Below are 26,684 nucleotides of genomic sequence, written 5' to 3' on the forward strand. Positions count from 1 at the left end.
ATCTTTGAACATTTTCATTACTCCAAAAAATAAGATTAAAATTATAATAAAAAAGAACATCCAAAACACCCCATTCCACTTCTCCCCCTCCATTGTTCATTTACTTTTTAAACAGTTTTTATTGAGATATATTCACACACCCTACAGTCATCCAAAGTGTACCATCAGTTATTCACAGCACCAGCATACAGTTGTGCGTTCGTCACTAGAATCAATTTTTGAACCTTTTCCTTACTACAAAATAAAAATAAAAGCAAAAAAGACCACCCAAAATTTTCCATCCCTTCCATCCCCCACCCTATTCTTCATCTAATTTTTGTCCCCCTTTTCCACTCATCTGTGCATACGCTAGATAAAGGGAGTGTGAGCCACAAGGATTTCACAATCACACAGTCACATTGTGTAAGCTACATAGTTATACATTTGTCTTCAGTAATCAAGGTCACTGGGTTGCAGTTCAACAGCTTAATGTATTTCCCTCTAGCCACTGCAACACATGAAAAACTAAAAGGTGATATCTTTATAGCACAATAAGAATACCCTTCAGAGTGACCTCTTGACTCCCTTTGAAATCTCTCAGCCACTGGAACCTTATTTTGTTTCATCTCTCTTCCCCTTTTTGGTCAAGATTTTCTCAATCCCACAGTGTTGGGTCCAGGCTCATCCCCAGGAGTAATTTCCCGTGTTGCCAGGGAGATTCACGTCCCTGTGAGTCATGTCCCACATAGGGGGGAAGGTAGTGAGTTCACCTGCTGAGTGGGCTTAGAGAGAGGGGGCCACATCTGAACAACAAAGAGATTCTTTGAAGGAGACTCTTAGGCACAGTTGTAAGTAGGCTTAGCCTCTCCCTTGCAGCAACAAGCCTCACAAGGGAGAGCCCCCAGATCGAGGGCTCGGCCCACCAAATTGGCAATCCTCAATGTTTGTGAGAAAATCAGCAATAACCCAGGTGGGGAAGTCCAACATATCTACATTTCTCCCCAGTTCCCCCGGGCGTCCGCAAATATACTTTTACTCTCTGCCCATATCACTCTGGGATGTATTGGGATTTCACCCCAGCATGTACAAACTCACCAAGTCCCACCACCCATTCAAAGCTCTATGCACTTATGGTGTTCAAACAAACTGATCATACAAGTTAAGTTATCTAATGTGCTACAGAAAATGTAGATCCTGCACCAAATAAACATCTCCTCCCTTGGTCTCACACAAAAGTTGTAGTTTTAAAACCCAGACAGTATCGTCCTTTACCCTTTGGTCTGATTTGCCTTAGTCGTAACCAGATCGGCTTCATTCATATCTCTAATTGAAGTCTGAACTCTTTTTCAGCTCTTTCAACAGTTGCCATATGGGGTAATACTGACATTCATAGCTGCCAAGCTGTAGCTTTGAGTCTCAGGTGTCACACACATACCCGAAGTTCCAGAGACTGACCAGGTTATACACAAGGAGCTCAGTATCACTAGCTAGTTGTGTGTCTCACAGCTTCATTCCTTCTTGTAGAGGCTCAATATTCTATTGTATGCATACACCACAGCTCACCATTCTGTTCATCAGTCGATGTACCCTTAGGCCACCTCTGTCCATTGCAAATCGTGAATACTGCTGTCATAAACACTGGTGTGCAAATGTCCATTGGTGTCCCTACTCTCAGATCTTCCAAGTATATACCCCATAATGAGGTTGCAGGACTTTATGACACCCACATACCCAGCTTCTTGTAGAACCACCACACTGTCCTCCAGATAGGCTACACCATTCTCCTTCCCCACCAACAGTGAATACATACATCTCTCGCTCCAAGTTCTCCTCCAGCACTTCTGTCCCTCTGTTTATTTTTCTCTCTGCAATTTTATAGGGATATATTCAGATACCATACAATCATCCACAGTGTACAATCGTTTACAGTATCATCATATAGTTGTGCATTCATCACGACATTTAGCACTTACACATATTCATTACTCAAAGAAGAACTGAAACAAAAGAATAGTAAAAAGAATAAAAGCAAAAGTAAAAATAAAATGAAATACAGCAATAAGGTCAGACAACAACACCACTATCAAGAATCCCATACCCTTCCCTTACATCCCCCTGTCATAGACATTTAGCTTTGGTATATTGCCTTTGCTACATTTAATGGGAGCATATTACAATGTTACCGGTAACCCCAGACTCCGGTTGCATTGATTATATTTTTTCTCCAATACCATCCCTTTTTAAACACCTGGTTCTCCCACACATACATTGGAATTTTATTAGTGACTTAAAAATAATAAGGATTCTGACATAGTGAATCTAGGCATCTTTTTGAATGCTTTTTAGTGTTTTAATCTTTTTGATAGAAGTCTTTTATTTATTACATATTTCTCTGCTTTGCTAAATCATGATGTTGAATGTATTTTAACCTTGTTTTTATGACTTTGACTTGATTATTACTATGTCAGATTTTCAAAGACTAATTTGTAAGAGAGCTGCATCCCCTGCTGAATGCTACCAAATAACCACTCTTGTGGCTGGTGTTTTTCCCCACTGGCAGCATCTGCTTCCCAGTTACATTTATTCCCTTTCTCTGAGATTATTTACCCCTTTTTTTATCTCCTTTCCTCTTTTCTTTTTTTTTTTTTAAGAGAAGTTGTAGGTTTACAGAAAAATTATGCAGAAGGTACAGAGTTCCCATATACTCATTTCTTCTTTTAGTCACTCTGTCAGTGTGACAAAAATGGCTGTCAACAGGCAATGAGGGTTTTAATTGCCAGTCACATCACATCTTTAGCTTTTAGGATCATAGAATTTCTGGGGCTGAAAAGGACCTTGAGATCATTTAATACAACTTCTCCTTTCTCAGAAGACACTGAGTTCCTTTGACCTATTGTGATCATTACTAAGCACTTGGAGTCTTTTAAAAATGCTTTGGAAAATTAAATAGGTTGTATGTAGAGATACTCAAAGTACGGTCCATGTACAATGAACTGTTACCTGTCAATGACAAGATAAGTACAGAAACTGAGAGTAAGCATTTAGAAATTTACTAACAGTTTACTAGAGTAATTTTGTATTTGTTGAATCTAATAATAAAAGTTTGAGCTTATAATTTGAATGTCTTTTTTGTCATTTTATTTTTGTAGTAATTGATTTTTATTGCATTTTATAAAAGTATGGTTCTACAGTGTCTTGGGGGGGAAAACACAACTGGTCCTTCCTCACAGGTAGTTTGACAAGCACTAATATAGAATACCTGAAACAGTGTTTGGCACATAGTACACTCTCAGAAACTGATAGCTTCCTTTTGTCTTTAAAGTTTGCATTTTTTTTGAGTGAGCATACCAGATACACAAGTAGCGGATAAATGAAGCATTATATTATAGAAACAAGATGATTAAAATGGGCACTTTTGGTTTTCAAATACAAATAGTTCCATTTTTTTCTTTTTAAACTTAGCCTGTGCTTTGAAGAGAGATTAACACACAGTAAAAATCCAATACATATTTGTACTGATTCTTAGAGATGTTTCATAGCACTTAATATGCTACATCTCCCCAGCTCAGCAAGTTTGAAGGAAATTGTAGCTAGCCATATCAATAAATATTTGAATATATCATGACAGTATTTGTATGTTATCCTCCTTAATAAAAGGAAAGGATCTAGGGAGAAATATTGGGGCTTTTGTCAATTTTCTCTTGCTACTCAGCCTTTTGGTAAGCATATAGTTGTAGTGTCATTTGGCATTCCTTTTTTTTTTTTTTTTTTTTTTTTTTTCATTGTTGTTTGTTCTGGTTTATTAAGATACAGTCTACATATAGTAAACATTTTTAAAAATGTATACAGTTCTATGTATTTTGACAAAAGTAAACAGTCTTGTAACCGCTCTCACACAATCAAGATGAAGAACATTTCCATTACCCCCATTGTCCCATTGTCGTATCCCCAGCCTTTCCCCTACCCGTAGCTGTTGGCCATCACCAATCTGATTTCTGTCCCTATAGTTTTGCCTTTTCCGGAATATCCTATAAATGGAACTGTAACGTTAAATAGCCTTTTGTGTCTTTTTCTTTAACTCACCATAATGCTTTGAGTCATCCATGTTTTGCCTGTATCAGTAGTCTGTTCCTTTTTATTGCCGAATAGTATTCCATTATATGAATGTACCACAGCTTGGTTATCAATGTACTGGTTGATGGACGTTTGGGTTATTTCCATTTTTTTTTTTTTTTTGACTATTAACAGTTGTGTTTAGGTTTTTGTGTGAACATAAGTTTTCAGTTCACTTGGGGAAATACCTAGGATTAGGGTTCCTAGGTTGTGTGATGAGGGTATGTTTAACTTTGTAACAAACTGCCAACTATTTTCCAAAGTGGCTGCACCATTTTGCAATCCCACCAGCAGTGGATGAGAGTTCCAGTTATTCTCCATTCTCGCCAGTCCTTGTTATGGTCAGTTTATTTTTATTTGAGTTATTCTGAAAGATGTATCTTGGTATTTCCTTGTGGTTTTCATTTGCATTTTCCTAATGGCTAATGATGTTGCACTTATTTTCGTATGCTTATTTGGCATCTGTATCTCTTCTTTGGTGAAGCATCTATCCAAATCTTTCTGTATTTTAGAAATTGTGTTCTTTTCTTATCATTGAGTTTTTTTTTTTTTTTTTGATTCTGCTAAATACTTTATTGCTTCAGCTTTTTTTTTTTTTTAATCTTCATTTTATTGAGATATATTCACATACCACGCAGTCATACAAAACAAATCGTACTTTCGATTGTTTACAGTACCATTACATAGTGGTACATTCATCACCCAAATCAATCCCTGACACCTTCATTAGCACACACACAAAAATAACAAGAATAATAATTAAAGTGAAAAAGAGCAATTGAAGTAAAAAAGAACACTGGGTACCTTTGTCTGTTTGTTTCCTTCCCCTATTTTTCTACTCATCCATCCATAAACTAGACAAAGTGGAGTGTGGTCCTTATGGCTTTCCCAATCCCATTGTCACCCCTCATAAGCTACATTTTTATACAACTGTCTTCGAGATTCATGGGTTCTGGGTTGTAGTTTGATATTTTCAGGTATCCACCACCAGCTACCGCAATTCTTTAGAACCTAAAAAGGGTTGTCTAAAGTGTGCATAAGAGTGCCCACCAGAGTGACCTCTCGGCTCCTTTTGGAATCTCTCTGCCACTGAAGCTTATTTCATTTCCTTTGACATCCCCCTTTTGGTCAAGAAGATGTTCTCCGTCCCACGATGCTGGGTCTACATTCCTCCCCGGGAGTCATATTCCACGTTGCCAGGGAGATTCACTCCCCTGGGTGTCTGATCCCACGTAGGGGGGAGGGCAGTGATTTCACCTTTCAAGTTGGCTTAGCTAGAGAGAGAGGGCCACCTCTGAGCAACAAAGAGGCATTCGGGAGGAGGCTCTTAGGCACAACCATAGGGAGGCCTAGCCTCTCCTTTGCAGCAACAGTCTTCCCAAGGGTAAAACCTGTGGTAGAGGGCTCAACCCATCAAACCACCAGTCCCCTATGTCTGTGGTCATGTTAGCAACCATGGAGGTGGGGTAGGCCAATACCCCTGCATTCTCCACAGGCTCCTCAAGGGGGCACTACATCTTTTTTTTTTTTTTAACTTTCCCTTCTTTTTTGAATCAACTGTATGAAAAAAAAGTTAAAAAGAAAACAAACATACAATAAAAGAACATTTCAAAGAGACCATAACAAGGGAGTAAGAAAAAGACAACTAACCTAAGATAACTGCTTAACTTCCAACATGTTCCTACTTTACCCCAAGAAAGTTACCTAATATAGCAACATTTCTGTGAACTTGCTCCTACTATATCCATCAGAAATTAACAGACCATAGTCATTCCTGGGCATCCCCAGAACGTTAAATAGCTTATCTGTTCTTGGATTATTGTTCCCCCTTCCTTAATTGCTCTCTATTGGTAGTTCCCCTACATTCTACATTATAAGCCATTTGTTTTACATTTTTAAAAGTTCACATTAGTGGTAGCATATAATATTTCTCTTTTTGTGCCTGGCTTATTTCGCTCAGCATTATGTCTTCAAGGTTCATCCATGTTGTCATATGTTTCACGAGATCGTTCCTTCTTACTGCCGCATAGTATTCCATCGTGTGTATATACCACATTTTATTTATCCACTCATCTGTTGAAGGACATTTGGGTTGTTTCCATCTCTTGGCAATTGTGAATAATGCTGCTATGAACATTGGCGTGCAGATATCTCTTCGTGTCGCTGCTTTCCGATCTTCCGGGTATATACCGAGAAGTGCAATCGCTGGATCGAATGGTAACTCTATATCTAGTTTTCTAAGGAACTGCCAGACTGACTTCCAGAGTGGCTGAACCATTATACAGTCCCACCAACAGTGAATAAGAGTTCCAATTTCTCCACATCCCCTCCAGCATTTGTAGTTTCCTGTTTGTTTAATGGCAGCCATTCTAACCGGTGTTAGATGGTATCTCATTGTGGTCTTAATTTGCATCTCTAATAGCTAGTGAAGCTGAACATTTTTTCATGTGTTTCTTGGCCATTTGTATTTCCTCTTCAGAGAACTGTCTTTTCTTATCTTTTGCCCATTTTATAATTGGGCCGACTGTACTATTGTCATTGAGTTGTAGGATTTCTTTATATATGCAAGATATCAGTCTTTTGTCAGATACATGGTTTCCAAAAATTTTTTCCCATTGAGTTGGCTGCCTCTTTACCTTTTTGAGAAATTCCTTTGAGGTGCAGAATCTTCTAAGCTTGAGGAGTTCCCATTTATCTATTTTCTCTTTTGTTGCTTGTGCTTTGGGTGTAAAGTCTAGGAAGTGGCCTCCTAATACAAGGTCTTGAAGATGTTTTCCTACATTATCTTCTAGGAGTTTTATGGTACTTTCTTTTATATTGAGATCTTTGGTCCATTTTGAGTTAATTTTTGTGTAGGGGGTGAGGTAGGGGTCCTCTTTCATTCTTTTGGATATGGATATCCAACTCTCCCAGCCCCATTTGTTGAAAAGACCATTATGACTCAGTTCAGTGACTTTGGGGGCCTTATCAAAGATCAGTCGGCCATAGATCTGAGGGTCTATCTCCGAATTCTCAATTCGATTCCATTGATCTATATGTCTATCTTTGTGCCAGTACCATGCTGTTTTGGCAACTGTGGCTTTATAATAAGCTTCAAAGTCAGGGAGTGTAGGTCCTCCCACTTCGTTTTTCTTTTTTAGAGTGTCTTTAGCAATTCGAGGCATCTTCCCTTTCCAAATAAATTTGGTAACTAGCTTTTCCATGTCTGCAAAGTAGGTTGTTGGAATTTTGATTGGGATTGCATTGAATCTGTAGATGAGTTTGGGTAGAATTGACATCTTAATGACATTTAGTCTTCCTATCCATAAACATGGAATATTTTTCCATCTTTTAAGGTCCCCTTCTATTTCTTTTAGTAGAGTTATGTAGTTTTCTTTGTATAGGTCTTTCACATCTTTGGTTAAGTTTATTCCTAGGTACTTGATTTTTTTAGTTGCTATTGAAAATGGTATCTTTTTCTTGAGTGTCTCTTCAGTTTGTTCATTTCTAGCATATAGAAACATTACTGACTTATGTGCATTAACCTTGTATCCTGCTACTTTGCTAAATTTGTTGATTAGCTCTAGTAGCTGTATCGTCGATTTCTCAGGGTTTTCTAGATATAAGATCATATCATCTGCAAACAATGACAGTTTTACTTCTTCTTTTCCAATTTGGATGCCTTTTATTTCTTTGTCTTGCCGGATTGCCCTGGCTGGCACTTCCAGCACAATGTTGAATAACAGTGGTGACAGCGGGCATCCTTGTCTTGTTCCTGATCTTAGAGGGAAGGCTTTCAGTCTCTCACCATTGAGTACTTTGCTGGCTGTGGGTTTTTCATATATGCTCTTCATCATGTTGAGGAAGTTTCCTTCAATTCCTACCTTTTGAAGTGTTTTTATCAAAAAGGGATGTTGGATTTTGTCAAATGCTTTTTCAGCATCTATTGAGATGATCAATTGATTTTTCCCTTTTGACTTGTTAATGTGTTGTAATACATTGATTGATTTTCTTATGTTGAACCATCCTTGCATGCCTGGAATAAACCCCACTTGGTCCATGGTGTATGATTTTTTTAATGTGTCTTTGGATTCGATTTGCAAGTATTGTGTTGAGGATTTTTGCATCTATATTCATTAGGGAGATTGGCCGGTAGTTTTCCTTTTTTGTAGCATCTTTGCCTGGTTTTGGTATTAGATTGATGTTAGCTTCATAAAATGAGTTAGGTAGTGTTCCATTTTCTTCAATGTTTTGAAAGAGTTTGAGTAAGATTGGTGTCAGTTCTTTCTGGAAAGTTTGGTAGAATTCCCCTGTGAAGCCATCTGGCCCTGGGCATTTATTTGTGGGAAGATTTTTGATGACTGATTGGATCTCTTTTGCTTGTGATGGGTTGGTTGAGGTCTTCTATTCTCTTCTCTGGTCAGTCTAGGTTGTTCATATGTTTCCAGGAAATTGTCCATTTCCTCTACATTATCCAGTTTGTTGCCATACAGTTGTTCATAGTATCCTCTTATAATTTTTTTAATTTCTTCAGGATCTGCAGTTATGTCACCTTTTTCATTCATTATTTTGTTTATATGGGTCTTCTCTCTTTTTGATTTTGTCAGTCTAGCTAGGGGCTTGTCAATCTTGTTGATCTTCTCAAAGAACCAACTTTTGGTGATATTTATCCTCTCTATTGTTTTTTTGTTCTCTATGTCGTTTATTTCTGCTTTAATCCTTGTTATTTCTTTTCTTCTACTTGGTTTAGGATTGGTTTGCTGTTCATTTTCTAGCTTCTTCAGTTGATCCATTAGTTCTTTGATTTTGGCTCTTTCTTCCTTTTTAATATATGCGTTTAGTGCTATAAATTTCCCCCTTAGCACTGCTTTTGCTGCATCCCATAGGTTTTGGTATGTTGTGTTCTCATTTTCATTCGTCTCTATATATTTAGCAATTTCTCTTGCTATTTCTTCTTTAACCCACTGATTGTTTAGGAGTGTGTTGTTTAACCTCCAGGTATTTGTGAATTTTCTAAGTCTCTGATGGTTATTGACTTCTAATTGTGTTCCATTGTGGTCAGAGAATGTGCTTTGAATAATTTCAATCTTTTTAAATTTATTGAGGCTTGTTTTATGTCCCAGCATATGATCTATTCTGGAGAAAGTTCCATGAGCACTAGAAAAGTATGTGTATCCTGGTGATTTGGGATAGTAATGTCCTGTATATGTCTGTTAAATCTAATTCATTTATCAGATTGTTTAGGTTTTCAATTTCCTTATTGGTCTTCTGTCTGGTTGATCTATCTATGGGAGAGAGTGATGTGTTGAAGTCTCCCACAATTATTGTGGAAACATCAATTGCTTCCTTTAGTTTTGCCAGTGTTTCTCTCATGTATTTTGTGGCACCTTGATTGGGTGCATAGACATTTACGATTGTTATTTCTTCTTGCTGAATTGCCCCTTTTATTAGTATGTAGTGTCCTTCTTTGTCTCTCAAAACATCCCTGCATTTGAAGTCTATTTTATCTGAGATTAATATTGCTACACCTGCTTTCTTTTGGCTGTAGCTTGCATGAAATATTTTTTTCCATCCTTTCACTTTCAGTTTCTTTGTGTCCCTGTGTCTAAGATGAGTCTCTTGTATGCAACATATTGATGGTTCATTTTTTTTATCCATTCTGAGAATCTATATCTTTTAATTGGGGAGTTTAATCCATTTACATTCAACGTTATAACCGTGAAGGCATTTCTTGAATCAGCCATCTTATCCTTTGGTTTATGTTTGTCATATTTTTCCCCTCTGTCTATTAATATCCTTTATTGTACCCATACTGAATCTCTTTAGTACTGAGCCTTTCTCCAAGACTCTCTGTCCTTTCTTTGTTTCTCTGTCTGTAGGGCTCCCTTTAGTATCTCCAATAGGGCAGGTCTCTTGTTAGCAAATTCTCTCAGCATTTGTTTGAAAAATTTAAGCTCTCCCTCAGATTTGAAGGAGAGCTTTGCTGGATAAAGTATTCTTGGCTGGAAATTTTTCTCACTCAGAATTTTAAATATATCGTGCCACTGCCTTCTTGCCTCCATGGTGGCTGCTGAGTAGTCACTACTTAGTCTTATGCTGTTTCCTTTGTATGTGGTGAATTGCTTTTCTCTTGCTGCTTTCAGAACTTGCTCCTTCTCTTCTGTGTTTGAGAGTGTGATCAGTATATGTCTCGGAGTGGGTTTATTTGGATTTATTCTATTTGGGAGTTCGACTGAGCATTTATGATTTGTGTATTTATGTTGTTTAGAAGATTTGGGAAGTTTTCCCCAACAATTTTTTTGAATACTCTTCCTAGACCTTTACCCTTTTCTTCCCCTTCTGGGACACCAATGAGTCTTATATTTGGACGTTTCATATTATCTATCATATCCCTGAGGTCCATTTCGATTTTTTTCAATTTTTTTTCCCCATTCTTTCTTTTATGCTTTCATTTTCCATTCTGTCATCTTCCAGGTCACTGATTCGTTGTTCAACTTCCTCTAGTCTTGTACTATGAGTGTCCAGAATCTTTTTAATTTGGTCAACAGTTTCTTTAATTTCCATAAGATCATCCATTTTTTTCTTTAGTCTTGCAATGTCTTCTTTATGCTCTTCTAGGGTCTTCTTGATTTCCTTTATATCCCGTACTATGGTCTCATTGTTCATCTTTAGTTCTTTGAGTAGCTGCTCTAGGTGCTGTGTCTCTTCTGGTCTTTTGATTTGGGTGCTTGGGCTTGGGTTATCCATATCGTCTGGTTTTTTCATATGCTTTATAATTTTCTGTTGTTTTTGGCCTCGTGGCATTTGCTGAACTTGATAGGGTTCTTTTAGGATTTGTAGACCAATTGAAGTCCTTATCTCTAATTTATCAGATCTACAGCTTCGTGGAGTACACTTTCTTTAACTAACCAGCAGGTGGCGTCCACGAGCCACCTGTTCTCCACAAGCCAGTTCTCCCCTGCTTAGCCTTTTTGGTGAGTGGGGGAGTGAGTCTTGTGGGGTCCAATTGGTGTACCAAGCTTGCGTGTGTAGTTGGTGTTGCCTGCCCTGTATATGGGGCGTGTTTCTGGGCAGTCAGGGAGGGGGGGGTGGCTCTAACAATCAAATCTCCCTGGTGATCCTAGAGTTTTAAAGCTGCTGCAATAGTCTAATCCTTCAGTTCAGTCCTGCCACAGTTTGTCTCTGCCACTGACCCACAAGTCCTTGGTATTGGCGTATGGCTCCTGAGACTTGCAAATGGGCCCCTCTTCCAGGCCGTGCACCCCGGGTCCTCTGTTGAGGGATGACTGTGCTATGTCACAGGTGAGTGCCGTCCCCCCTGGGCAGTTCTGGGCTGCTGGGCTGTGTAGGGAGGCTCCCAGTCTGCTGAAATGATGGCTGAATGGGGCTTTGTTAATTCACACTGCTCTACCTTCCCAGCTCTGGGACAATCAGCTGAGGTTGCAGGGAAGGCTAATGTCCACGCCCAGTTTTGTGGTGTGTGCCTGTTATTTGAAGCACTTCCATCACACTGGGTTGTCCGGGGCTGTTCTGGGCTATGGGGCTGGCGATGGGCAGGAGTGTTTCCTGTCCACCAGGATGATGGCTGTGAGCGGACACCCCCCTTTTCTTGGGAAGTTGTGGTGTTTAGTGAATTTTCTCAGCCACTGGATTATTGCGTTTTGTCTCAGAGCTCTCCTAGTTCTGCTCTTGACTTGACCTGCCGAAATTGCAGGTCTTTGAAGCTTTCTGTATTGGGCTTCTTAGAGTAATTGTTTTAGAAAAAGAAAAAAGGATTAAAAGAAAAAAAAAAAAGAAAAAAAAAAAGGGCCCTCCTCAGAGATCTAATGGGTTATTGAAATGCTAAGAGACAAAGCAACCAGGGCCATTAAGGAAAGGTCCACAGGGCAGAGAGATCAGCTTTTCTTCGGGATTTGCATATGCGCCTCAGGGCCCTTCCCCTTTCTATGTTCACCAGAACTCCAAAAATCCTCTGCTTTTATTTTGGAGTTTTTCATGTTGTTTTTTTTTTCTCTGTGCCTGTCTCCTCTCTGCTGGGCTGGCTGCTCTCAGATTCTCTGGTGTCTGGTCTCAGTCTATCTATGGCTGGAGTTTGGATCAGTAGAATGAGTTTCCGATAAGAGCTGCCACTGCAGTTCTCCCTCCTCCTTCCCGGAGCTGACAGCCCCTCCTCCCACAGGACTGAGCCTGGCAGGGAGGGGCGTGGGTCCCCTGGCCGCAAAAACTTACAGATTTCGCTGATCTCAGCAGTTCCTCATTTTCATGAGTGTTGTATGAAGTATGCCCAAAGTCAGATTGCTCTGTGGTGTCCAGTCCACGCAGTTCCTGGCTTTCTACCTACTTTCCTGGAGGAGTAACTAAAACATACAGCTCACCAGTCTGCCATCTTGCCCCGCCTCTGAAACGATTTCATTTTATTTTGCATCCCCTTTTTGGTCAAAAAGATATTCTCAGTCCCATGATGGCAGGTCCAGATTCATCCCCAGGGGTTATATCCTGCATTGCCAGGGAGGTTTACACCCTTGGGAGTCAGGGCCCACATAGGAGGGAGGGCAGTGAGTTCACCTGATATGCAGAAGGTTTTGATGGTGGTTCTGAAGCAAGATAAAATGCAAGACTTGAGGGTTCTACATTCAAGTATCTATAGGAAAAGAGCAAAAAGCCCTTGCTGCTAGACCTTTAGCTTTTGCTTCAACACTGTGTTTTAGTTACCCACCGAAAAGCTGCAAGCGATACACCCTTGACCTTTATGACTTTTCTTTATACTAGACAAGTTCAAGACATAAAGGGCAAAGAAATAAGTCCTCTTATAGCTATAACACCGTTTGACTTTAAATCATCTCCTGAAGACATTGTAAAAGCTAATCAAAAGTAGGCTTTTACCAGAGAATAGTAACAAAAGGAAAACTTATCCACTGTAGAGCTTTTTATTTTAAAGCATTTCAGAGTCTTTATTAGGATCACTGAACAAAGCCAGAGGACTTTTTAAGATTGAAATTGCTGAAATGCTATCTTAGAAAATATGTACATTTTTGCTAGCTGTTTTGGGAGCTTTTTTTCTTCCGATCAAGTGTTTCCTGTCATTACACATTTAAAAATTAAACACTTGATTTGGCAGCTGAACTCAATAATAATGATATGAAAGCTTAATATATAACATAAATATCTGAAAACAAGGTTAGATGTTTCCAGGTCATACCATGCACATTTTGACCTGTTGATATGAATAATTATATTTATATACAAATTAGTACATAATGATAATAGTTAACATTTCTTGAACATAGTTACTGTGTATCAGGCTCTACTGTAAGTATTTTAAGTCATTTAGTTGTCACAACAACCTGGAAAGTAGGTATAATTATTATCCTCTTTGTTTCATCTGAGGAAACTGAGGCACAAAAAGATTCAACAGGCTTGTCCAAGGTAACTAGAAAAGATTCAAACTCAGGTAGTCTTGTTCAAGAGTTGACATTCAGAGTGATTGTGATAAGTTTTTATATATATTTCCATCTTAGAAACCTCTCTCTCAAGAAAAAAAAATTACATAGACTTTTTGTTGTTTCTGTTGGCTGACATATTTTTGAAACGTTTAATTTTTTTTTAAAGACCAAACTGGAAATCCAGAAGGCCCTTGCAGAAGATGCCACTGTGTATGAATATGATAGTATTTACGATGAAATGCAGAAAAAAAAGGAAGAAAGTAATCCTAAATTACTCCTGGGAAAAGACCGAAAGGTTTGTAACTCAAAGTACCAATTTTCTTTGACCTTTACTTGCACTCTTTATCCTAATCTTATTTTAGCCTGAAGTGTGACGAGCCCCTGGTTCTAGATATTATAGATTTGATTTAGAGGCCAGGAAGCCCTACATATAGTATCCTAAATAGCAACAAGTCAATTTCTAACAATTTTGTAAATTTTGTTTTCTTTGAAAGCTTTGCAAATAATTTAAATTTTTCCTTAGAAATTCTGTGTACTAAATTTGTACTGCTCCTGTTCATTTTTTACTGCTTCCTATCTGGTTACTGAATTACTGTGAATCAGTTTTAGTTTGAAAAAAATTAATAGGAAAAAAATAAAAATAAATTCAAATTGTTTTTCATTTGCTCTCATTTTTTCACAAGCTCAGACTGGTTTATAAGGATCTTTGTATCTTTCATTATTTACTAGTAAAGTGGTATAAAATTATGTTAAATCTGTAGCTATTTTAAATAATCATATTCCCACTGAATGTGAAAAACTAGTAGGAACTTCTCCATTGATTCACTTCTTCGTTAAAGAATTAAAAGAATACCAGTTAAATGGGTGAGAAAAACACTAAGAAAATTACTTAGGTTGAGTCTAAAAAGAAGTAAAATAGCATTATGACTGATTTCTATCTCTATACTTACATTTTTTATTGAAAACTACTTTAATTTCAGTCTAGCTAGTAAACCTATATTTGTGATTAAAAAGTACTATAGGATATTAGCAATTGTCATCTTTCACTCTTTCCTAAGTAATCTTTTTTCCCATAGCCCAAGTATATTCACAACTTACTAAAAGCAGTTGAGATCAGGAAAAAGGAGCAGGAAAAAAGAATGGAAAAGAAAATTCAGAGAGAGCGAGAAATGGAAAAGGGAGAATTTGATGATAAAGAGTCATTTGTGACATCTGCTTATAAGAAAAAACTGCAGGAGAGAGCTGAAGAGGAAGAACGAGAAAAGAGGGCTGCTGCACTTGAAGGTGAGATGCAAAAGGGAGAAGGAGAAGGAAAAGCAGCAGCAGAATTCTGCTCTGTGTTTAGCCATCTACTTTCAGTGAACCTTTGCATTATAATGTGGTCATAATTTATGTATATGAATTCAAGATACAAGATATGGTATTATATAGTATTATAAAATATGGGAGAGATTTTAAGAACAAGTTGAACTCTTCAATGACTGTAATCTCTACTGGACTTTTAACTTATTTTTCATTTTGTTTAAAACTGTGGTTGTTAGAAGTCATTGTCTTAAAAGATGATTCCAAGTATAAAAACATTTATACAAGGCATAACAACATTTGTCAATAGCAATATAAACTGAGTTTTAGACCCTAGTTATATTTTCTGGATGAGAAAATCTAGAGAACACCATTCAAGGAGCATCAACTGGGCATTTTGAAAAAGAATAACATTAATTCAAGAAAGAACAAAGACATAAAGGGCTAAAGAATAGTGCTTTACTTCAGTGCTTTTTACTCATGGTCTTTCTCAAGATACCAAATAGAAGATGTACTTAAAAATGGTTTAATTAACATAAGTGCTCATCAACATTAAGTGAAAGAAAATCAAATTTATAAGATTGTCCAGGCATGTACTATGTTCATCTGCAGCAGCGGTCAGAAAACTTTCTGTAATGGGCCAGATAGTAAATATTTTAGACTTTGCATGCTATACAGTCTCTGTTGGAACTAATCATCTTTGCCTTTGTAGCAGAAAAACAAAAACAAAACATGAGCAGGTCTGTGTTCCAATAAAACTTTATTTACAGAAATAGGCAGCAGGCCAAATTTGACCTGCAGGCAATAATTTGCTAACTCTTGATCTAGAGAATAGTCTACACACTGTATATGTTATTTACTCTATGCCTATAAAACTGAGTTGCAAAAAGAACCCCAAAAAACTGAGTTGTATTGTGTTTTGTTAAATATGTTCTTCTCACTTTTGGTTTCCCTCTCTCAGCACGTTTGGATGTAACTAAGCAGAAAGATCTCAGTGGATTTTACAGGCACCTATTAAATCAAGCAGTTGGTGAAGAGGAAGTACCTAAATGCAGCTTTCGTGAAGCCAGGTGAGATGTGGCATATGGCATATTTAGAAGACAGATACTGTTCATAGTCTGTGGTTGTGGGTTATTTTAGTCCTCTGAAAGGAAAATTGCAGCATTGCATGCCATGTTGTTAGCCAAATCTGACCTAATTTAATGAATGGCTAGGGACTTGCAAGCAGTTTGTTGTTTTAAAAACCTCCAGATTTAGTTGGAGATCATTTTTATTCTGCAGTTGACAAAAATATAAGTTAAAATTTGCGTAAGTGCATTCTCAGTGATTGAAGTTGAACATTATTGCAAAACAAAGAATTTAAACATTTGGTGTCCAAGATTTCTAAGTATCAATATACTTGATAGTTGTGGTTCTTATAAATGACCAAGGGGGAACAAAACCAAATTATAGTCTCTTTTTCTTAAGGCTTTTAAAAAAAAAAAAAAAGAAAAAAGTTACATGTTACTAATGGCCCTGCTGCCTTAATGATTGCTCTCAGAATTAAGGAGAAATTTGGAAAGAATCAGATGTCACACAACTTAATTCTACATGCATGTTCAAATAGTATATAAAAAGGATATGAATTTATTTTCAGAAATAGAACCTAGCCTCCATGCATGTAAGATTCCTATTTAAGGGTGTAAAACTATACTGTCTAATACTTTAGCCACTAGTCACATGGGGCTATTTAAATTTTAATTAATGAAAATTAAATAAAATCTTTATTTTTGTCACATTAGCCACATTTCAAGTACTCTGCTGTCACATTTGTCTAGTGGCTACCATATTGGACAGCACAGATGTGGACATTACCATTTCTGCATACATTTCTGTTGGACAGTGCTGGTCTAAAAATTAAAGGATTGGTGGATTTTTGAATAAAATTACAAGATATGATAGGAATATGAAATGATTATGCCATAAGTATGTAGCTTAAGGTAAAAGGGAGAATTTGTCTTAAACATGTATTTAAGCAAACTTTTTTTTTGGAACAGAAATATTCTGATTAGAGGATCTGACTCTGTGTTGCTAGGGAGAGGTGAAAGATGGGGAGATGAAGTTAAGTATGAGGAGAATTAGATTTGTGCTCCCCCCCTTCCCAAAAAAACCTGCTAGGTTTTGATTACAAAGTTGATGAGAAGTAAGAGTCTAAGAAACTATATTTGAAGATTCAAATTTGAATAGAAATTACAATATATTATGACTTTGTGTGTTAAAGAGTTTCATATAGAATAGTTGTGAGGTCAGCCATGACCTCACTTCATACTATCATCTACTTAATCACACTTGTCATAGTCTAATAATAGAATTTCTAACTATTAGTGGTCCTTTAGTAAAGGCAGTTCTGCCAGCAATTCTTAGAGAATCACAGTTGTTGCTGTATTAATATGATCAGTAAGAGTGAACTTAACAAGTAATGTAAATAAATTAACCACACTTAGTTGGAAACATGTAGATGATGTAAATTTTTTTAGTGTTGTTTATTTTAATAGCTGGACGTGCTTGATCCACGCAGTTCTGTTTTGTTGTGTTATGTGCCAAGGGCTATATTTTAATCATAAGGGTGATTATTTACTAATATTTAGAATTAGGTTTTGCCGCCATTTTGCTCTGAAAAAAAATTATCTTCATGTATTTCTAGGACTATTATCATAATCTAAAAAGAAAGAAAAGGAAAACTCCAGGATACAACCACAACTTGAACTTTATGTGAAAATAGCATTTAGATCCAGAACGTGTCATACTTTTCCCAATTATTCTTTGTCTAGGCTTAGCAGAAATGAAGATGGTGTACTGAAGGTTCCAGTGGTCCTATAGTGGAGGAAATATTGTTTTGCAAATATTGAAAGAATTCTGAAAGGTTAGAAAATACTAGTTTGCAGAGATGTTCACATAGTAAATAGCATCTTTTCACATGTAGATAATCAGAAAGTATATACAATTATAGCTGTGTTGATTGAAGTATTGCAAAAAATTATATGAACACTTCAGTTGCTTACTATAATTGATAATGTGGCATTTTGTGTTTATATTATTTTTTAAAAGGTCTGGAATAAAGGAAGAGAAATCAAGAGGTTACCCAGATGAAGTGAGTTCAGAGAACAGAATACCATATGAGAAATGTGTTTTCCAAACTGGTATGAAAGTAGAGGAAAACCCAGATGCAGACAGTGATTTTGATGCTAAGAGCAGCGAGGATGATGAAATGGAAGAAAATAATAAAGTGAACTGCAGAAGGGAAAAAAGTACAGAGACCTCCCAAAGTGACCCCAAGCATCACAGGAATCAAACTCACTCACGGTCATCATCTAGTGAAGAAAGAGGACATAATGCCAAACGCCACACAAAAAGTTCTAAGTCAAGAGGACATGAGAAAAGGGAAGATAAGTTCCAAGAGAGACAGTCCAGGGACCAGGAGAGGTATTACACTGACCATGATTACCTAAAAGAAAAGAAAGATTTTCATAAGCATAGCGAGGCCAATCATAGACAATTTCACTGGATGAGGCATGAACAAGAAGTTAAACCAAGAGGAAGAGACCAAAGAGAAAGAGAAAGAAATGACAGAGAGTGGAAAAGGGAGAAAGATAGGGAGAAATATCCCCCAAGAGAACAAGAAAGAGATAGACAACAAAATGACCATGACCGACACAGTGAAAAAGGAGGAGAAAAGGAAGAGAAAAACAAAGAAAAAGAAGAGCATATGAAAGTTAGGAAGGAAAGATATGAGAACAATGATAAATACAAAGACAGGGAAAAACGAGAAGTAAGTGTTCAGTCTTCAGAAAGAAATCTAGAAAGAAAGGAAAGCAGCCCAAGTTCTAGAGCAAAGGATAGGTTGTTTGACCATGAAAAATCCAACAAAATGGGAAACATGGAAAAAGACAAAGAAAGAAACCAAGAGAAACCCTCTAGCTCTGAAACATCATTGGGAGCAAAACCCAGAATCACAGAGAAAAGGCTAGAGAAGGGCGAAGAACAAGAGAGTCTACCTGGGGCAGTGAGCAAGTTTGCAAAGCGGAACAATGAAGAAACTGTGATGTCTGCTAGAGACAGGTACTTGGCCAGGCAAATGGCACGGGTTAATGCAAAGACCTATATTGAGAAAGAAGATGATTGATGACTGCATCAATAGATCTATGGAAGCACAGAAAATTATTACTCCTGGAACATGCTGTATAAAAGAAAAAAGTGTGTTAACAATGGTTTGGGAGGATATTTTAAAAATATATTCCAAAATTGATTTTTGGTTTAGGTTTAAATCAAAAGACAGTCCTTTTACCTTGAATGTTTGAATTTATATAATCTTATTTACTTAGTACCACATTTTTGGTTATATTCAAGTAACCGTAAGAGTGTACTAAATGACTGTATGTACTTAATGAGGACAATTGGCTCTAGTACAACCAGTAAAAAATGATTTAAACAACTACCCTGATAATGTTGATTTTGATGCAGGAGCTGTTTTGTTTTACAAGTACTGAATTTCATATTATGTGGAGTTGAACAATAAAGTGGAGAGAGGATATGGTTATATTCTATGCTCTGAAATTTGTATTACAGTACAAAATGTGCATCATATATCTTGTCTAAATAACTTTTTAGCCCACAGCATACTTGGACTTAAGTGAAAATAAAAGTAGTGATACACTTATACATTTAATTCATGCTTGCATCTTATTTTTCAAGTAATTTCACTCCATTATGCCACAATTTTCCCATTTTTTTAAAAGTAAAAATCACTGTAGTTTGTAATTCTAAAACTTAGTAAGCAAATTGACAGTGTATGTAAATTAGTTTTCACTAAAGGTAAAAAGATTGAGACATTTTGCTTAAAAGAAATTAGCTAAAGGTCCAGGTGGCCTATTTCTGAGCATGACATGTTTTACTCTAAAGATGGTAGAGCTTATTACAAATTCTATATTAAGGCTTTGAAACTTAACATTTGAAATTATAGACTGCAAATTATTTTTTCATAGGAAAGGATGAACACTATGGAGAAAATAGTTCTGTAACAAGTCTTCTCATTAAGAAAATACTGTTCATATCTGTCATGATACTCTAACATGAAGAATTAGCACATTTTCTTATTTTTATAAGGATAAATTTAGTTTAATAAGGATCAGATTAAGCATTCATAAATCATTTTATTATACCTTTAAAGCCAGAAGGGAAAAGTAACAAGAAGCTAGTGCCTGAATTTCTGACTGACTCATTAAATATCAGTTACATCCTAACACTTGAGATCAGTGACAGTGACAATTCCTAAAAGGCACTGACTTGGTCTGCACAGGGCAGCTAGTGTATTGTAAGTCTGGAAAGGTAAGTTAGGTTGAGGTCATGGAAGACTGCAAGTGATAGGCCAAAAGTCTTCAACTTTGGCAGAGAATGTGGTTCCTTTGTTAGAGTTGTGTTATTATAACTTGACCATGGTGTGCAAGATAGTCCAGGAGGGAAGTACTGGCGTCAGAAACCTTAAAGGAAACTGTCAATCTCCCTCTCCCAGTACAAAGGCTTTCACAAAGCCACAAAGCGGCTTGGACGCTTTAGATAGGAAAAGCTGTAGATTACTTTTATTAACCTACTTAGTTTGACATATAGCTCAGGGAGGAGCTGCAAATTAAGGGTTTTCTTCCTTCTCCTTCAGTAACTATATATACATAGGTTATTTTTCCCTCACTGACATTCCTTTCTGGTAACAGCACTTTGATTTTCCTTTGGGAAGGAACCATACTCTTAGTCCAGTGGTTGAGATTGGCTGAATAGGCTCTAGGAGGGGTATGTAACTTGAGCCAATTCTGGGACTATTGTCAAAACATAAAGAAAGAGATGCTTTCTTCTGACATTGCTAACTATAAAGATGAGGTAACTCTGGAGTTGCATAGAAGAGTGCCTGACTGCCTGCCATAATAAACCCCACAAAAAAGGAAACAGAAATGAGAGATCAAGAGAAGAACCAATACCTGATGATTGCTTTTGAATTTCTGGCTCCAGTGAATGTATTCAGGTATTTAAACCAATACTTTTCCTTTTTCATTTAGGCCACTTTGAAATGGGTTTCTGCCACTGCATAGAAGCCCTATTTGATACAATAGGGTTCCACCTATGATAACTCCATGCCAAAAAGGTATCAAAACAGGCTTAAACTTTTTTAAATTGTGCTATAACATGCATAAAGAAAAGTACACAAAAGTATACAGATTAATGAATTTACACAGTGAAAAAAATCAGTTCAAAAACACAACCTGTACTACAGAAGCTCCCCTCAAACCTGCTCCCAGCCTACTCTCTCTTCTGTTGACTTTCAACATCATAGATTAGTTTTGTTTTATGGTTGGATAGTATTTATCCATTCTACTGTTGATGGACGTTGGGTTGTTCCAGTTTGGGGTTATGAATAATGCTGCTGGGAACATTAAACTTGTTTTCTGGTGCATACATATATACGTTTTTGATGGGTAATGGAATTGCTCAATCATAGGATATGTATATGTTCAGTTTTAGTAGATACTACCAGTTTACCAAAATAGTTCTACCAAAATATATTCCCTCTGTCAATGTATGAGAGTCCCCATTGCTTCACATTCTTGCTTACACTTGATACTTGTTAGCCTATTAACGTTAGCTATTCTGGTGGGCATAGTGGTATCTCATGTTTTTTGGGGGGGCTCTCTGATGGCTATTTCATACACTTACTAGCATTTTGATACTTTTTTTTTTTTTTTTGGCCCATTTTTTCCTTGGGTCTTATGCCTTTTCCTTAATGACCTGTAGAAGTTCCTTGTATGTTCTAGATGTGAATCCTTTGTCCTTTATCTTTGCAAGCATTGTCTCCCACTCTGGCTTGCCTTTTCACTCTTACTGGTGCCTTTTTTTAAAAAAAATAGATGACTTCAATGTTATTGTCCATATTTTTCAGTATTTTGTAAATTTGTTCACAATGAGAGTGCTACCTTTATCATTAGAAATGTGCATTATTTTTATAATGAATGTTTTGGGGGTGCTTACCATATGCCAGGCACTGGGCTAAATGCTGTAACTCTGGAACTTTTATTAGAATTCTATGAAATATGAACAATAGTCATTTATGTTTTATAATTTATTAAAAAAAAAATAGAAAAAGTCTTGGGATCCCTTAGTCCAGTGTCCCCATTCCACAGATTTGGAGGCTGAGACTGAGGAACCTCTGAGCCAAGGGCTAGGCCTCAGGGACTGGCTCCCTCGATGCCCTCGCATTCTGGAAGCAGTGACTTGCCCTCTGAGAACTGGGATCGAAGCAGAGACTGGTGCTCAATTCCCCACTGCCCAGAAAAGTGCTGAGGTCTGAACCTTTCCAGCCAGGGCAGAATTCCTGGGGCTTGGCCTCAGGGACGGGGCTAACGGATTCAGGCAGGAATTCTGTCTGCCACCCTCTTTGTTTGTTTGTTTTTGTTTTTGTTTTCCTTTTTTTTTTTTAATTGGGATTATTCACATACCATACAATTATCCAAAGATCCAAAGTGTACAATCAGTTGCCACCAGTACCATCATACAGCTTTGCATCCATCACCACAAGTAATTTTTTTTCAATTTTTAGAACATTTTAATTACTCCAGAAAAGAAATAAAGACACATAAAAAAAGGAAACTCAAATCCTTCCATAACCCGAACCACCCCCCCCATTATTGATTCATAGTATTGGTATAGTATGTTTATTACTGTTGAAAGAGTGTTAAAATACTACTAACTGTAGTATATAGTTTGCAATAGGTATATACTTTTTTCCTATATGCCCCTCTTTTATTGACTTCTAGTTATAGTGTCATACATTTGTTTTAGTTCATGAGAGGGATTTCTAATATTTGTACAGTTAATCACAGACATTGTCCACCACAAGATTCACTGTTTATACATTCCCATCTTTTAACCTCAAACTTCCCTTCTGGTGACATAACGTGACTCTGAGCTTCCCCTTTCCACCACCTTCGCACACCATTCAGTACTGTTGGTTATTCTCACAATGTGCTACCATCACCTCTGTCCATTTCCAAACGTTTAAGTTCACCCTAGTTGAACATTCTGCTCATAATAAGCAACCATTCCCCATTCTTTAGCCTCGTTCTATATCCTGGTAACTTACATTTCATGTCTATGAGTTTACATATTATAATTAGTTCATATCAGTGAGACCCTGCAATATCTATCTTTATGTATTTGTCTTATTTCACTCAATAGAATGCCCTCAAGTTTTCTTCATCAATCCATTTTTTTAAAGACAGTTTTGTTCACACCCCATACATTCCATCCTAAGTAAACAATCGTTGGTTCCCTGTATAGTCACGTATTTATATATTCAGCACCATTGCCACTATCTATATAAGGACATCTCCATTTCTTCTGCAAAGAAGGGGAAGAGTCAAAGAAGGCAGAGACAAAAAGAAAAAGAGAAACAAAAAAACAAAAACAAAAAAAACATGACAGCTAGAAAGTAACAAACGGAAAGATAGCATTAACCTAAAGTAGAATACAGAGTCAGACATCACCAATGCCAGGAGTCCCATATGCATTTAGCTTTGGTATATTGCCTATGTTGTATTAAAGGAAGTGTAATACAACGTTTCTGTTAACTGTAATCTCTAGTTTGCATTGATTGTATTTTTCCCCCAATCCCACCCCATTTTTAACACCTTGCAATGTTGATGTTCATTTGTTCTACCTCATATAAAAACATATTTGTACCTTTTATCACAATCGTTGAGTACCGTAGGCTTCACTGAGTTACAGTCCCGGTCTTTATCTTTCCTCTTTCCTTCTGGGGTCCCACATGCTCCTAACCTTCTTTCAGCCATACTCACAGCCATCTTTGTTCAGTGTGCCTACATTGCTGTGCTACTATCTCCCATAATTTTGTTCCAAACCTCTTACTCTTTTCTTTTCCTTTGTCTGTAGTGCTCCCTTTAGTGTTTCCTGTAGAGCAGGTATCTTGTTCACAAACTCTGTCATTGTCTGTTTGTCAGAGAATATTTTAAGCTCTCCCTCATATTTGAAGGACAGTTTTGCTGGATATAGGATTATTGGTTGGTGGTTTTCCTCTTTCAGAATCTTAAATATATCACCCCACTTCCTTCTTGCCTCCATGGCTTCTATTGAGAAATCCACACGTAGTCTTATCAAGCTTCCTTTGTATGTGATGGATTGCCTTTCTCTTGCTGCTTTCAGGATTCTCTTTTTATCTTTGATGTTTGATAATCTGGTTATTAAGTGTCTTGGCATAGGCCTATTCAGATCTATTCTTTTTGGGGTACTGTGCACTTCTTGGATCCATAATTTTATGTCTTTCATAAGAGATGGGAAATTTTCATTGATTATTTCCTCTATTATTGCTTCTGCCCCTTTTCCCTTCTCTTCTTCTGGGACACCAATGACACATACATTCCTGCATTTCATTTTGTCCTTAAGTTCCTGGAGACATTGCTTGTATTTTTCCATTCTTTATCTGTTCTTTTATGTATAGGCTTTCAGGCGCCTTGTTTTCCAGTTCCTGAGTGTTTTCCTCTGCCTCTTTAGATCTGCTGTTGTATGTCTCCATTGTGTCTTTCATCTCTTTTGTTATGCCTTTCATTTCCATAGATTCTGTCAGTTGTTTTTTCAAACTTTCGATTTCTACCTTATGTACACCGAGTGTTTTGTTATATGCTTCATCTCTTTTGCCATATCTTCCCTAAACTTTCTGAATTGATACAGCACTAGTTGTTTCAATTCCTGTGTCTCAGTTGAAGTATAAGTTTGTTCCTTTGACTGGGCCATAGCTTCACCCCTCCTAGTGTAGGTTGTAGTTTTCTTTTGTTTAGGCATCTGGCCTCCTTGGTTACCCCAATATGGTTTTCCTAGACCAGAATGGGCTGAGGTCTTGGAAGAAGGCAATAGTTTCAGGTTTCCCTGAGGGTGTCTTAGAAGATTGATGCACCCTGTGATGCCTTGAGTCACTGTGCTTTTCTGCCCAGCAGGTGGCAGCTGTCAGCCTGTAGCTCCAGACTGGTGTAAGGAGGTGTGGCCCATGGCTGCTTTCCCCCAGGCTCTGGGGTCTGGTTCTGAATGGAGGGTGGGTAGTGGAACTTGGCACCACTCTTTCCTCTTAGCGAAGATATACCTCCTGGGGAGAGGTCATTAGCATTTGAATTGTCTCTGGCTCTGCTATCTCCACCCTTGTCTAGGTCTGAGCACTGGGAGTTGAAAATGGCTGAGGCTTTTTCCACTGAGCCGAAAAAGGGACAGAAAGACCCCCTTCAGGGTCAGTCTATAGCCCTCCTCAGTTTCACCCATCAGCCAGAGACAGCACCCGGTCCTCTGGGTTCTCCCTCCTAGAAGAGGACCTCTCCAAGGTCAGTTGTCACCAAAAGACTTTGTCTGCTTGTTGGGGATTCGTAGTTTGTATTGAGCAGTCCGTGTGTGCTAATTAAAACCGCAGTTGGAGCTCAGCTGAGCTATATTTGCTTGCTTGGAGACTGCTGCTCTCTAGCAGCACGAGGCTTTGCAGTTTGGGCCTTGGGGAGAGGGGGCTCCCGGCTTGGGTCCGCAGTTTTTACTTACAGATATTATGCTGTGATCTCAGGCATTCCTCCCAATTCAGGTTGGTGTATGATGAGTGGACGGTCACGTTTGTCCCCCTGCAGTTGTTCCAGATTAATTTCTAGTTGTTCCTGGCTGTTTATTAGTTTTTCCAGGAGGACTGACTAACTTCCACTCCTCTCTATGCTGCCATCTTCTTTCCTTACTGGTGCCTTTTAATGAACAAAAACGTCTTTAATTTTGAGAAAGTTCAACTTAATTAAAATTTAAAATTCAGTTCCTTGTCTCACTAACTCATTTCAAGTCTTCAATAGCCACATGTAGTTAGTGGATCCAATATTGGACAGGGCAGGTTTATAAAACATTCCCATCATTGCATAAAGTTCTACTGAACAATACTCTCTTGAGAGTCTAATTTTCACATTTAGATCTACCATGTACCAGGAATTAATTTTTGTGCGTCATGTAAGGTAGGGGTTAAGATACATTTTTTTCCATGTGGTTATCAAAGACTCAGCAGAAAATGAAAATTTGTTCAAATTAAAATCACAGTAGCATTACACAGCCACAAGGTGGGCAAAAATGTTGGAGTCTAACAATACTAAACGCTGATAAGAATATGGAGTAACAGGGATTTATGTACTCCTACTGGTAGATTAACTGGTACAATACACCTCTTTGGAAAGCATTTTGGCTTTACTCTATAGCACTGAGGCTGCACATTCCCTAAAACTCAAGTATTCCACAAATGCACCAAGAATATTCCCAATAGTGTTTTTTCAACAAACTGGAAACCACCTAAATGTCCAATTTCCTGAATACAGCAATGAAATGAACACACTTGAGCTACACATAACTTGGTTGAATTTCACAATGTTGAGAGAAACAAAAAGTAATCCATATAACTTTATGTAAAGTTAAAAACGGGCAGAACTATTATGTAGGAAAATGTCCATGTTTGTAGAAAATTCATCCCTCATAATTTTCATTTTCATATTTTGGGTCTGTGCTTTAAAATATATTAACACTTATTCAAATCTGTTAACTCACTTCTCAACATTAACTATCCTCTCCATTTTACCTATTGAATTTTTAATTTATAAAAACCATTTATTTAAAAAAGTGAATGTTGGTAATTGTTTTTAAATTTTCAGAGTTATTAGGATATGTTCCAAAACTGGAGCTGTGACCCCAAAGAGAATCCTATAATTGAAATATTGCACTTAATATTTGGGATCCCAAATTCCCTATAAAACATTGACAGCATTAGCATTTATT

At 37.4% G+C, this 26,684-nt stretch overlaps 1 protein-coding gene across 4 annotated transcripts in view; it reads left to right on the forward strand.

The window, feature by feature from the left end:
* NSRP1 (nuclear speckle splicing regulatory protein 1) overlaps positions 1-19,521 on the forward strand; it is a 72,552-nt gene extending 53,031 nt beyond the window's left edge. For all 4 annotated transcript variants that reach the window (XM_037809341.1, XM_037809343.1, XM_037809342.1 and 1 more), the window contains 4 exons: positions 13,681-13,809; positions 14,591-14,798; positions 15,778-15,886; positions 17,904-19,521. In XM_037809341.1, coding sequence (XP_037665269.1) covers positions 13,681-13,809; positions 14,591-14,798; positions 15,778-15,886; positions 17,904-18,978 — 1,521 coding nt within the window. In that variant the 3' untranslated portion in view covers positions 18,979-19,521. The remainder of the gene's footprint in view (positions 1-13,680; positions 13,810-14,590; positions 14,799-15,777; positions 15,887-17,903) is intronic.
* The last annotated feature ends 7,163 nt before the right edge of the window (positions 19,522-26,684 follow it).

Source organism: Choloepus didactylus, chromosome 18 (assembly GCF_015220235.1).
Source record: "Choloepus didactylus isolate mChoDid1 chromosome 18, mChoDid1.pri, whole genome shotgun sequence".
Classification (NCBI taxonomy): domain Eukaryota; kingdom Metazoa; phylum Chordata; class Mammalia; order Pilosa; family Megalonychidae; genus Choloepus; species Choloepus didactylus.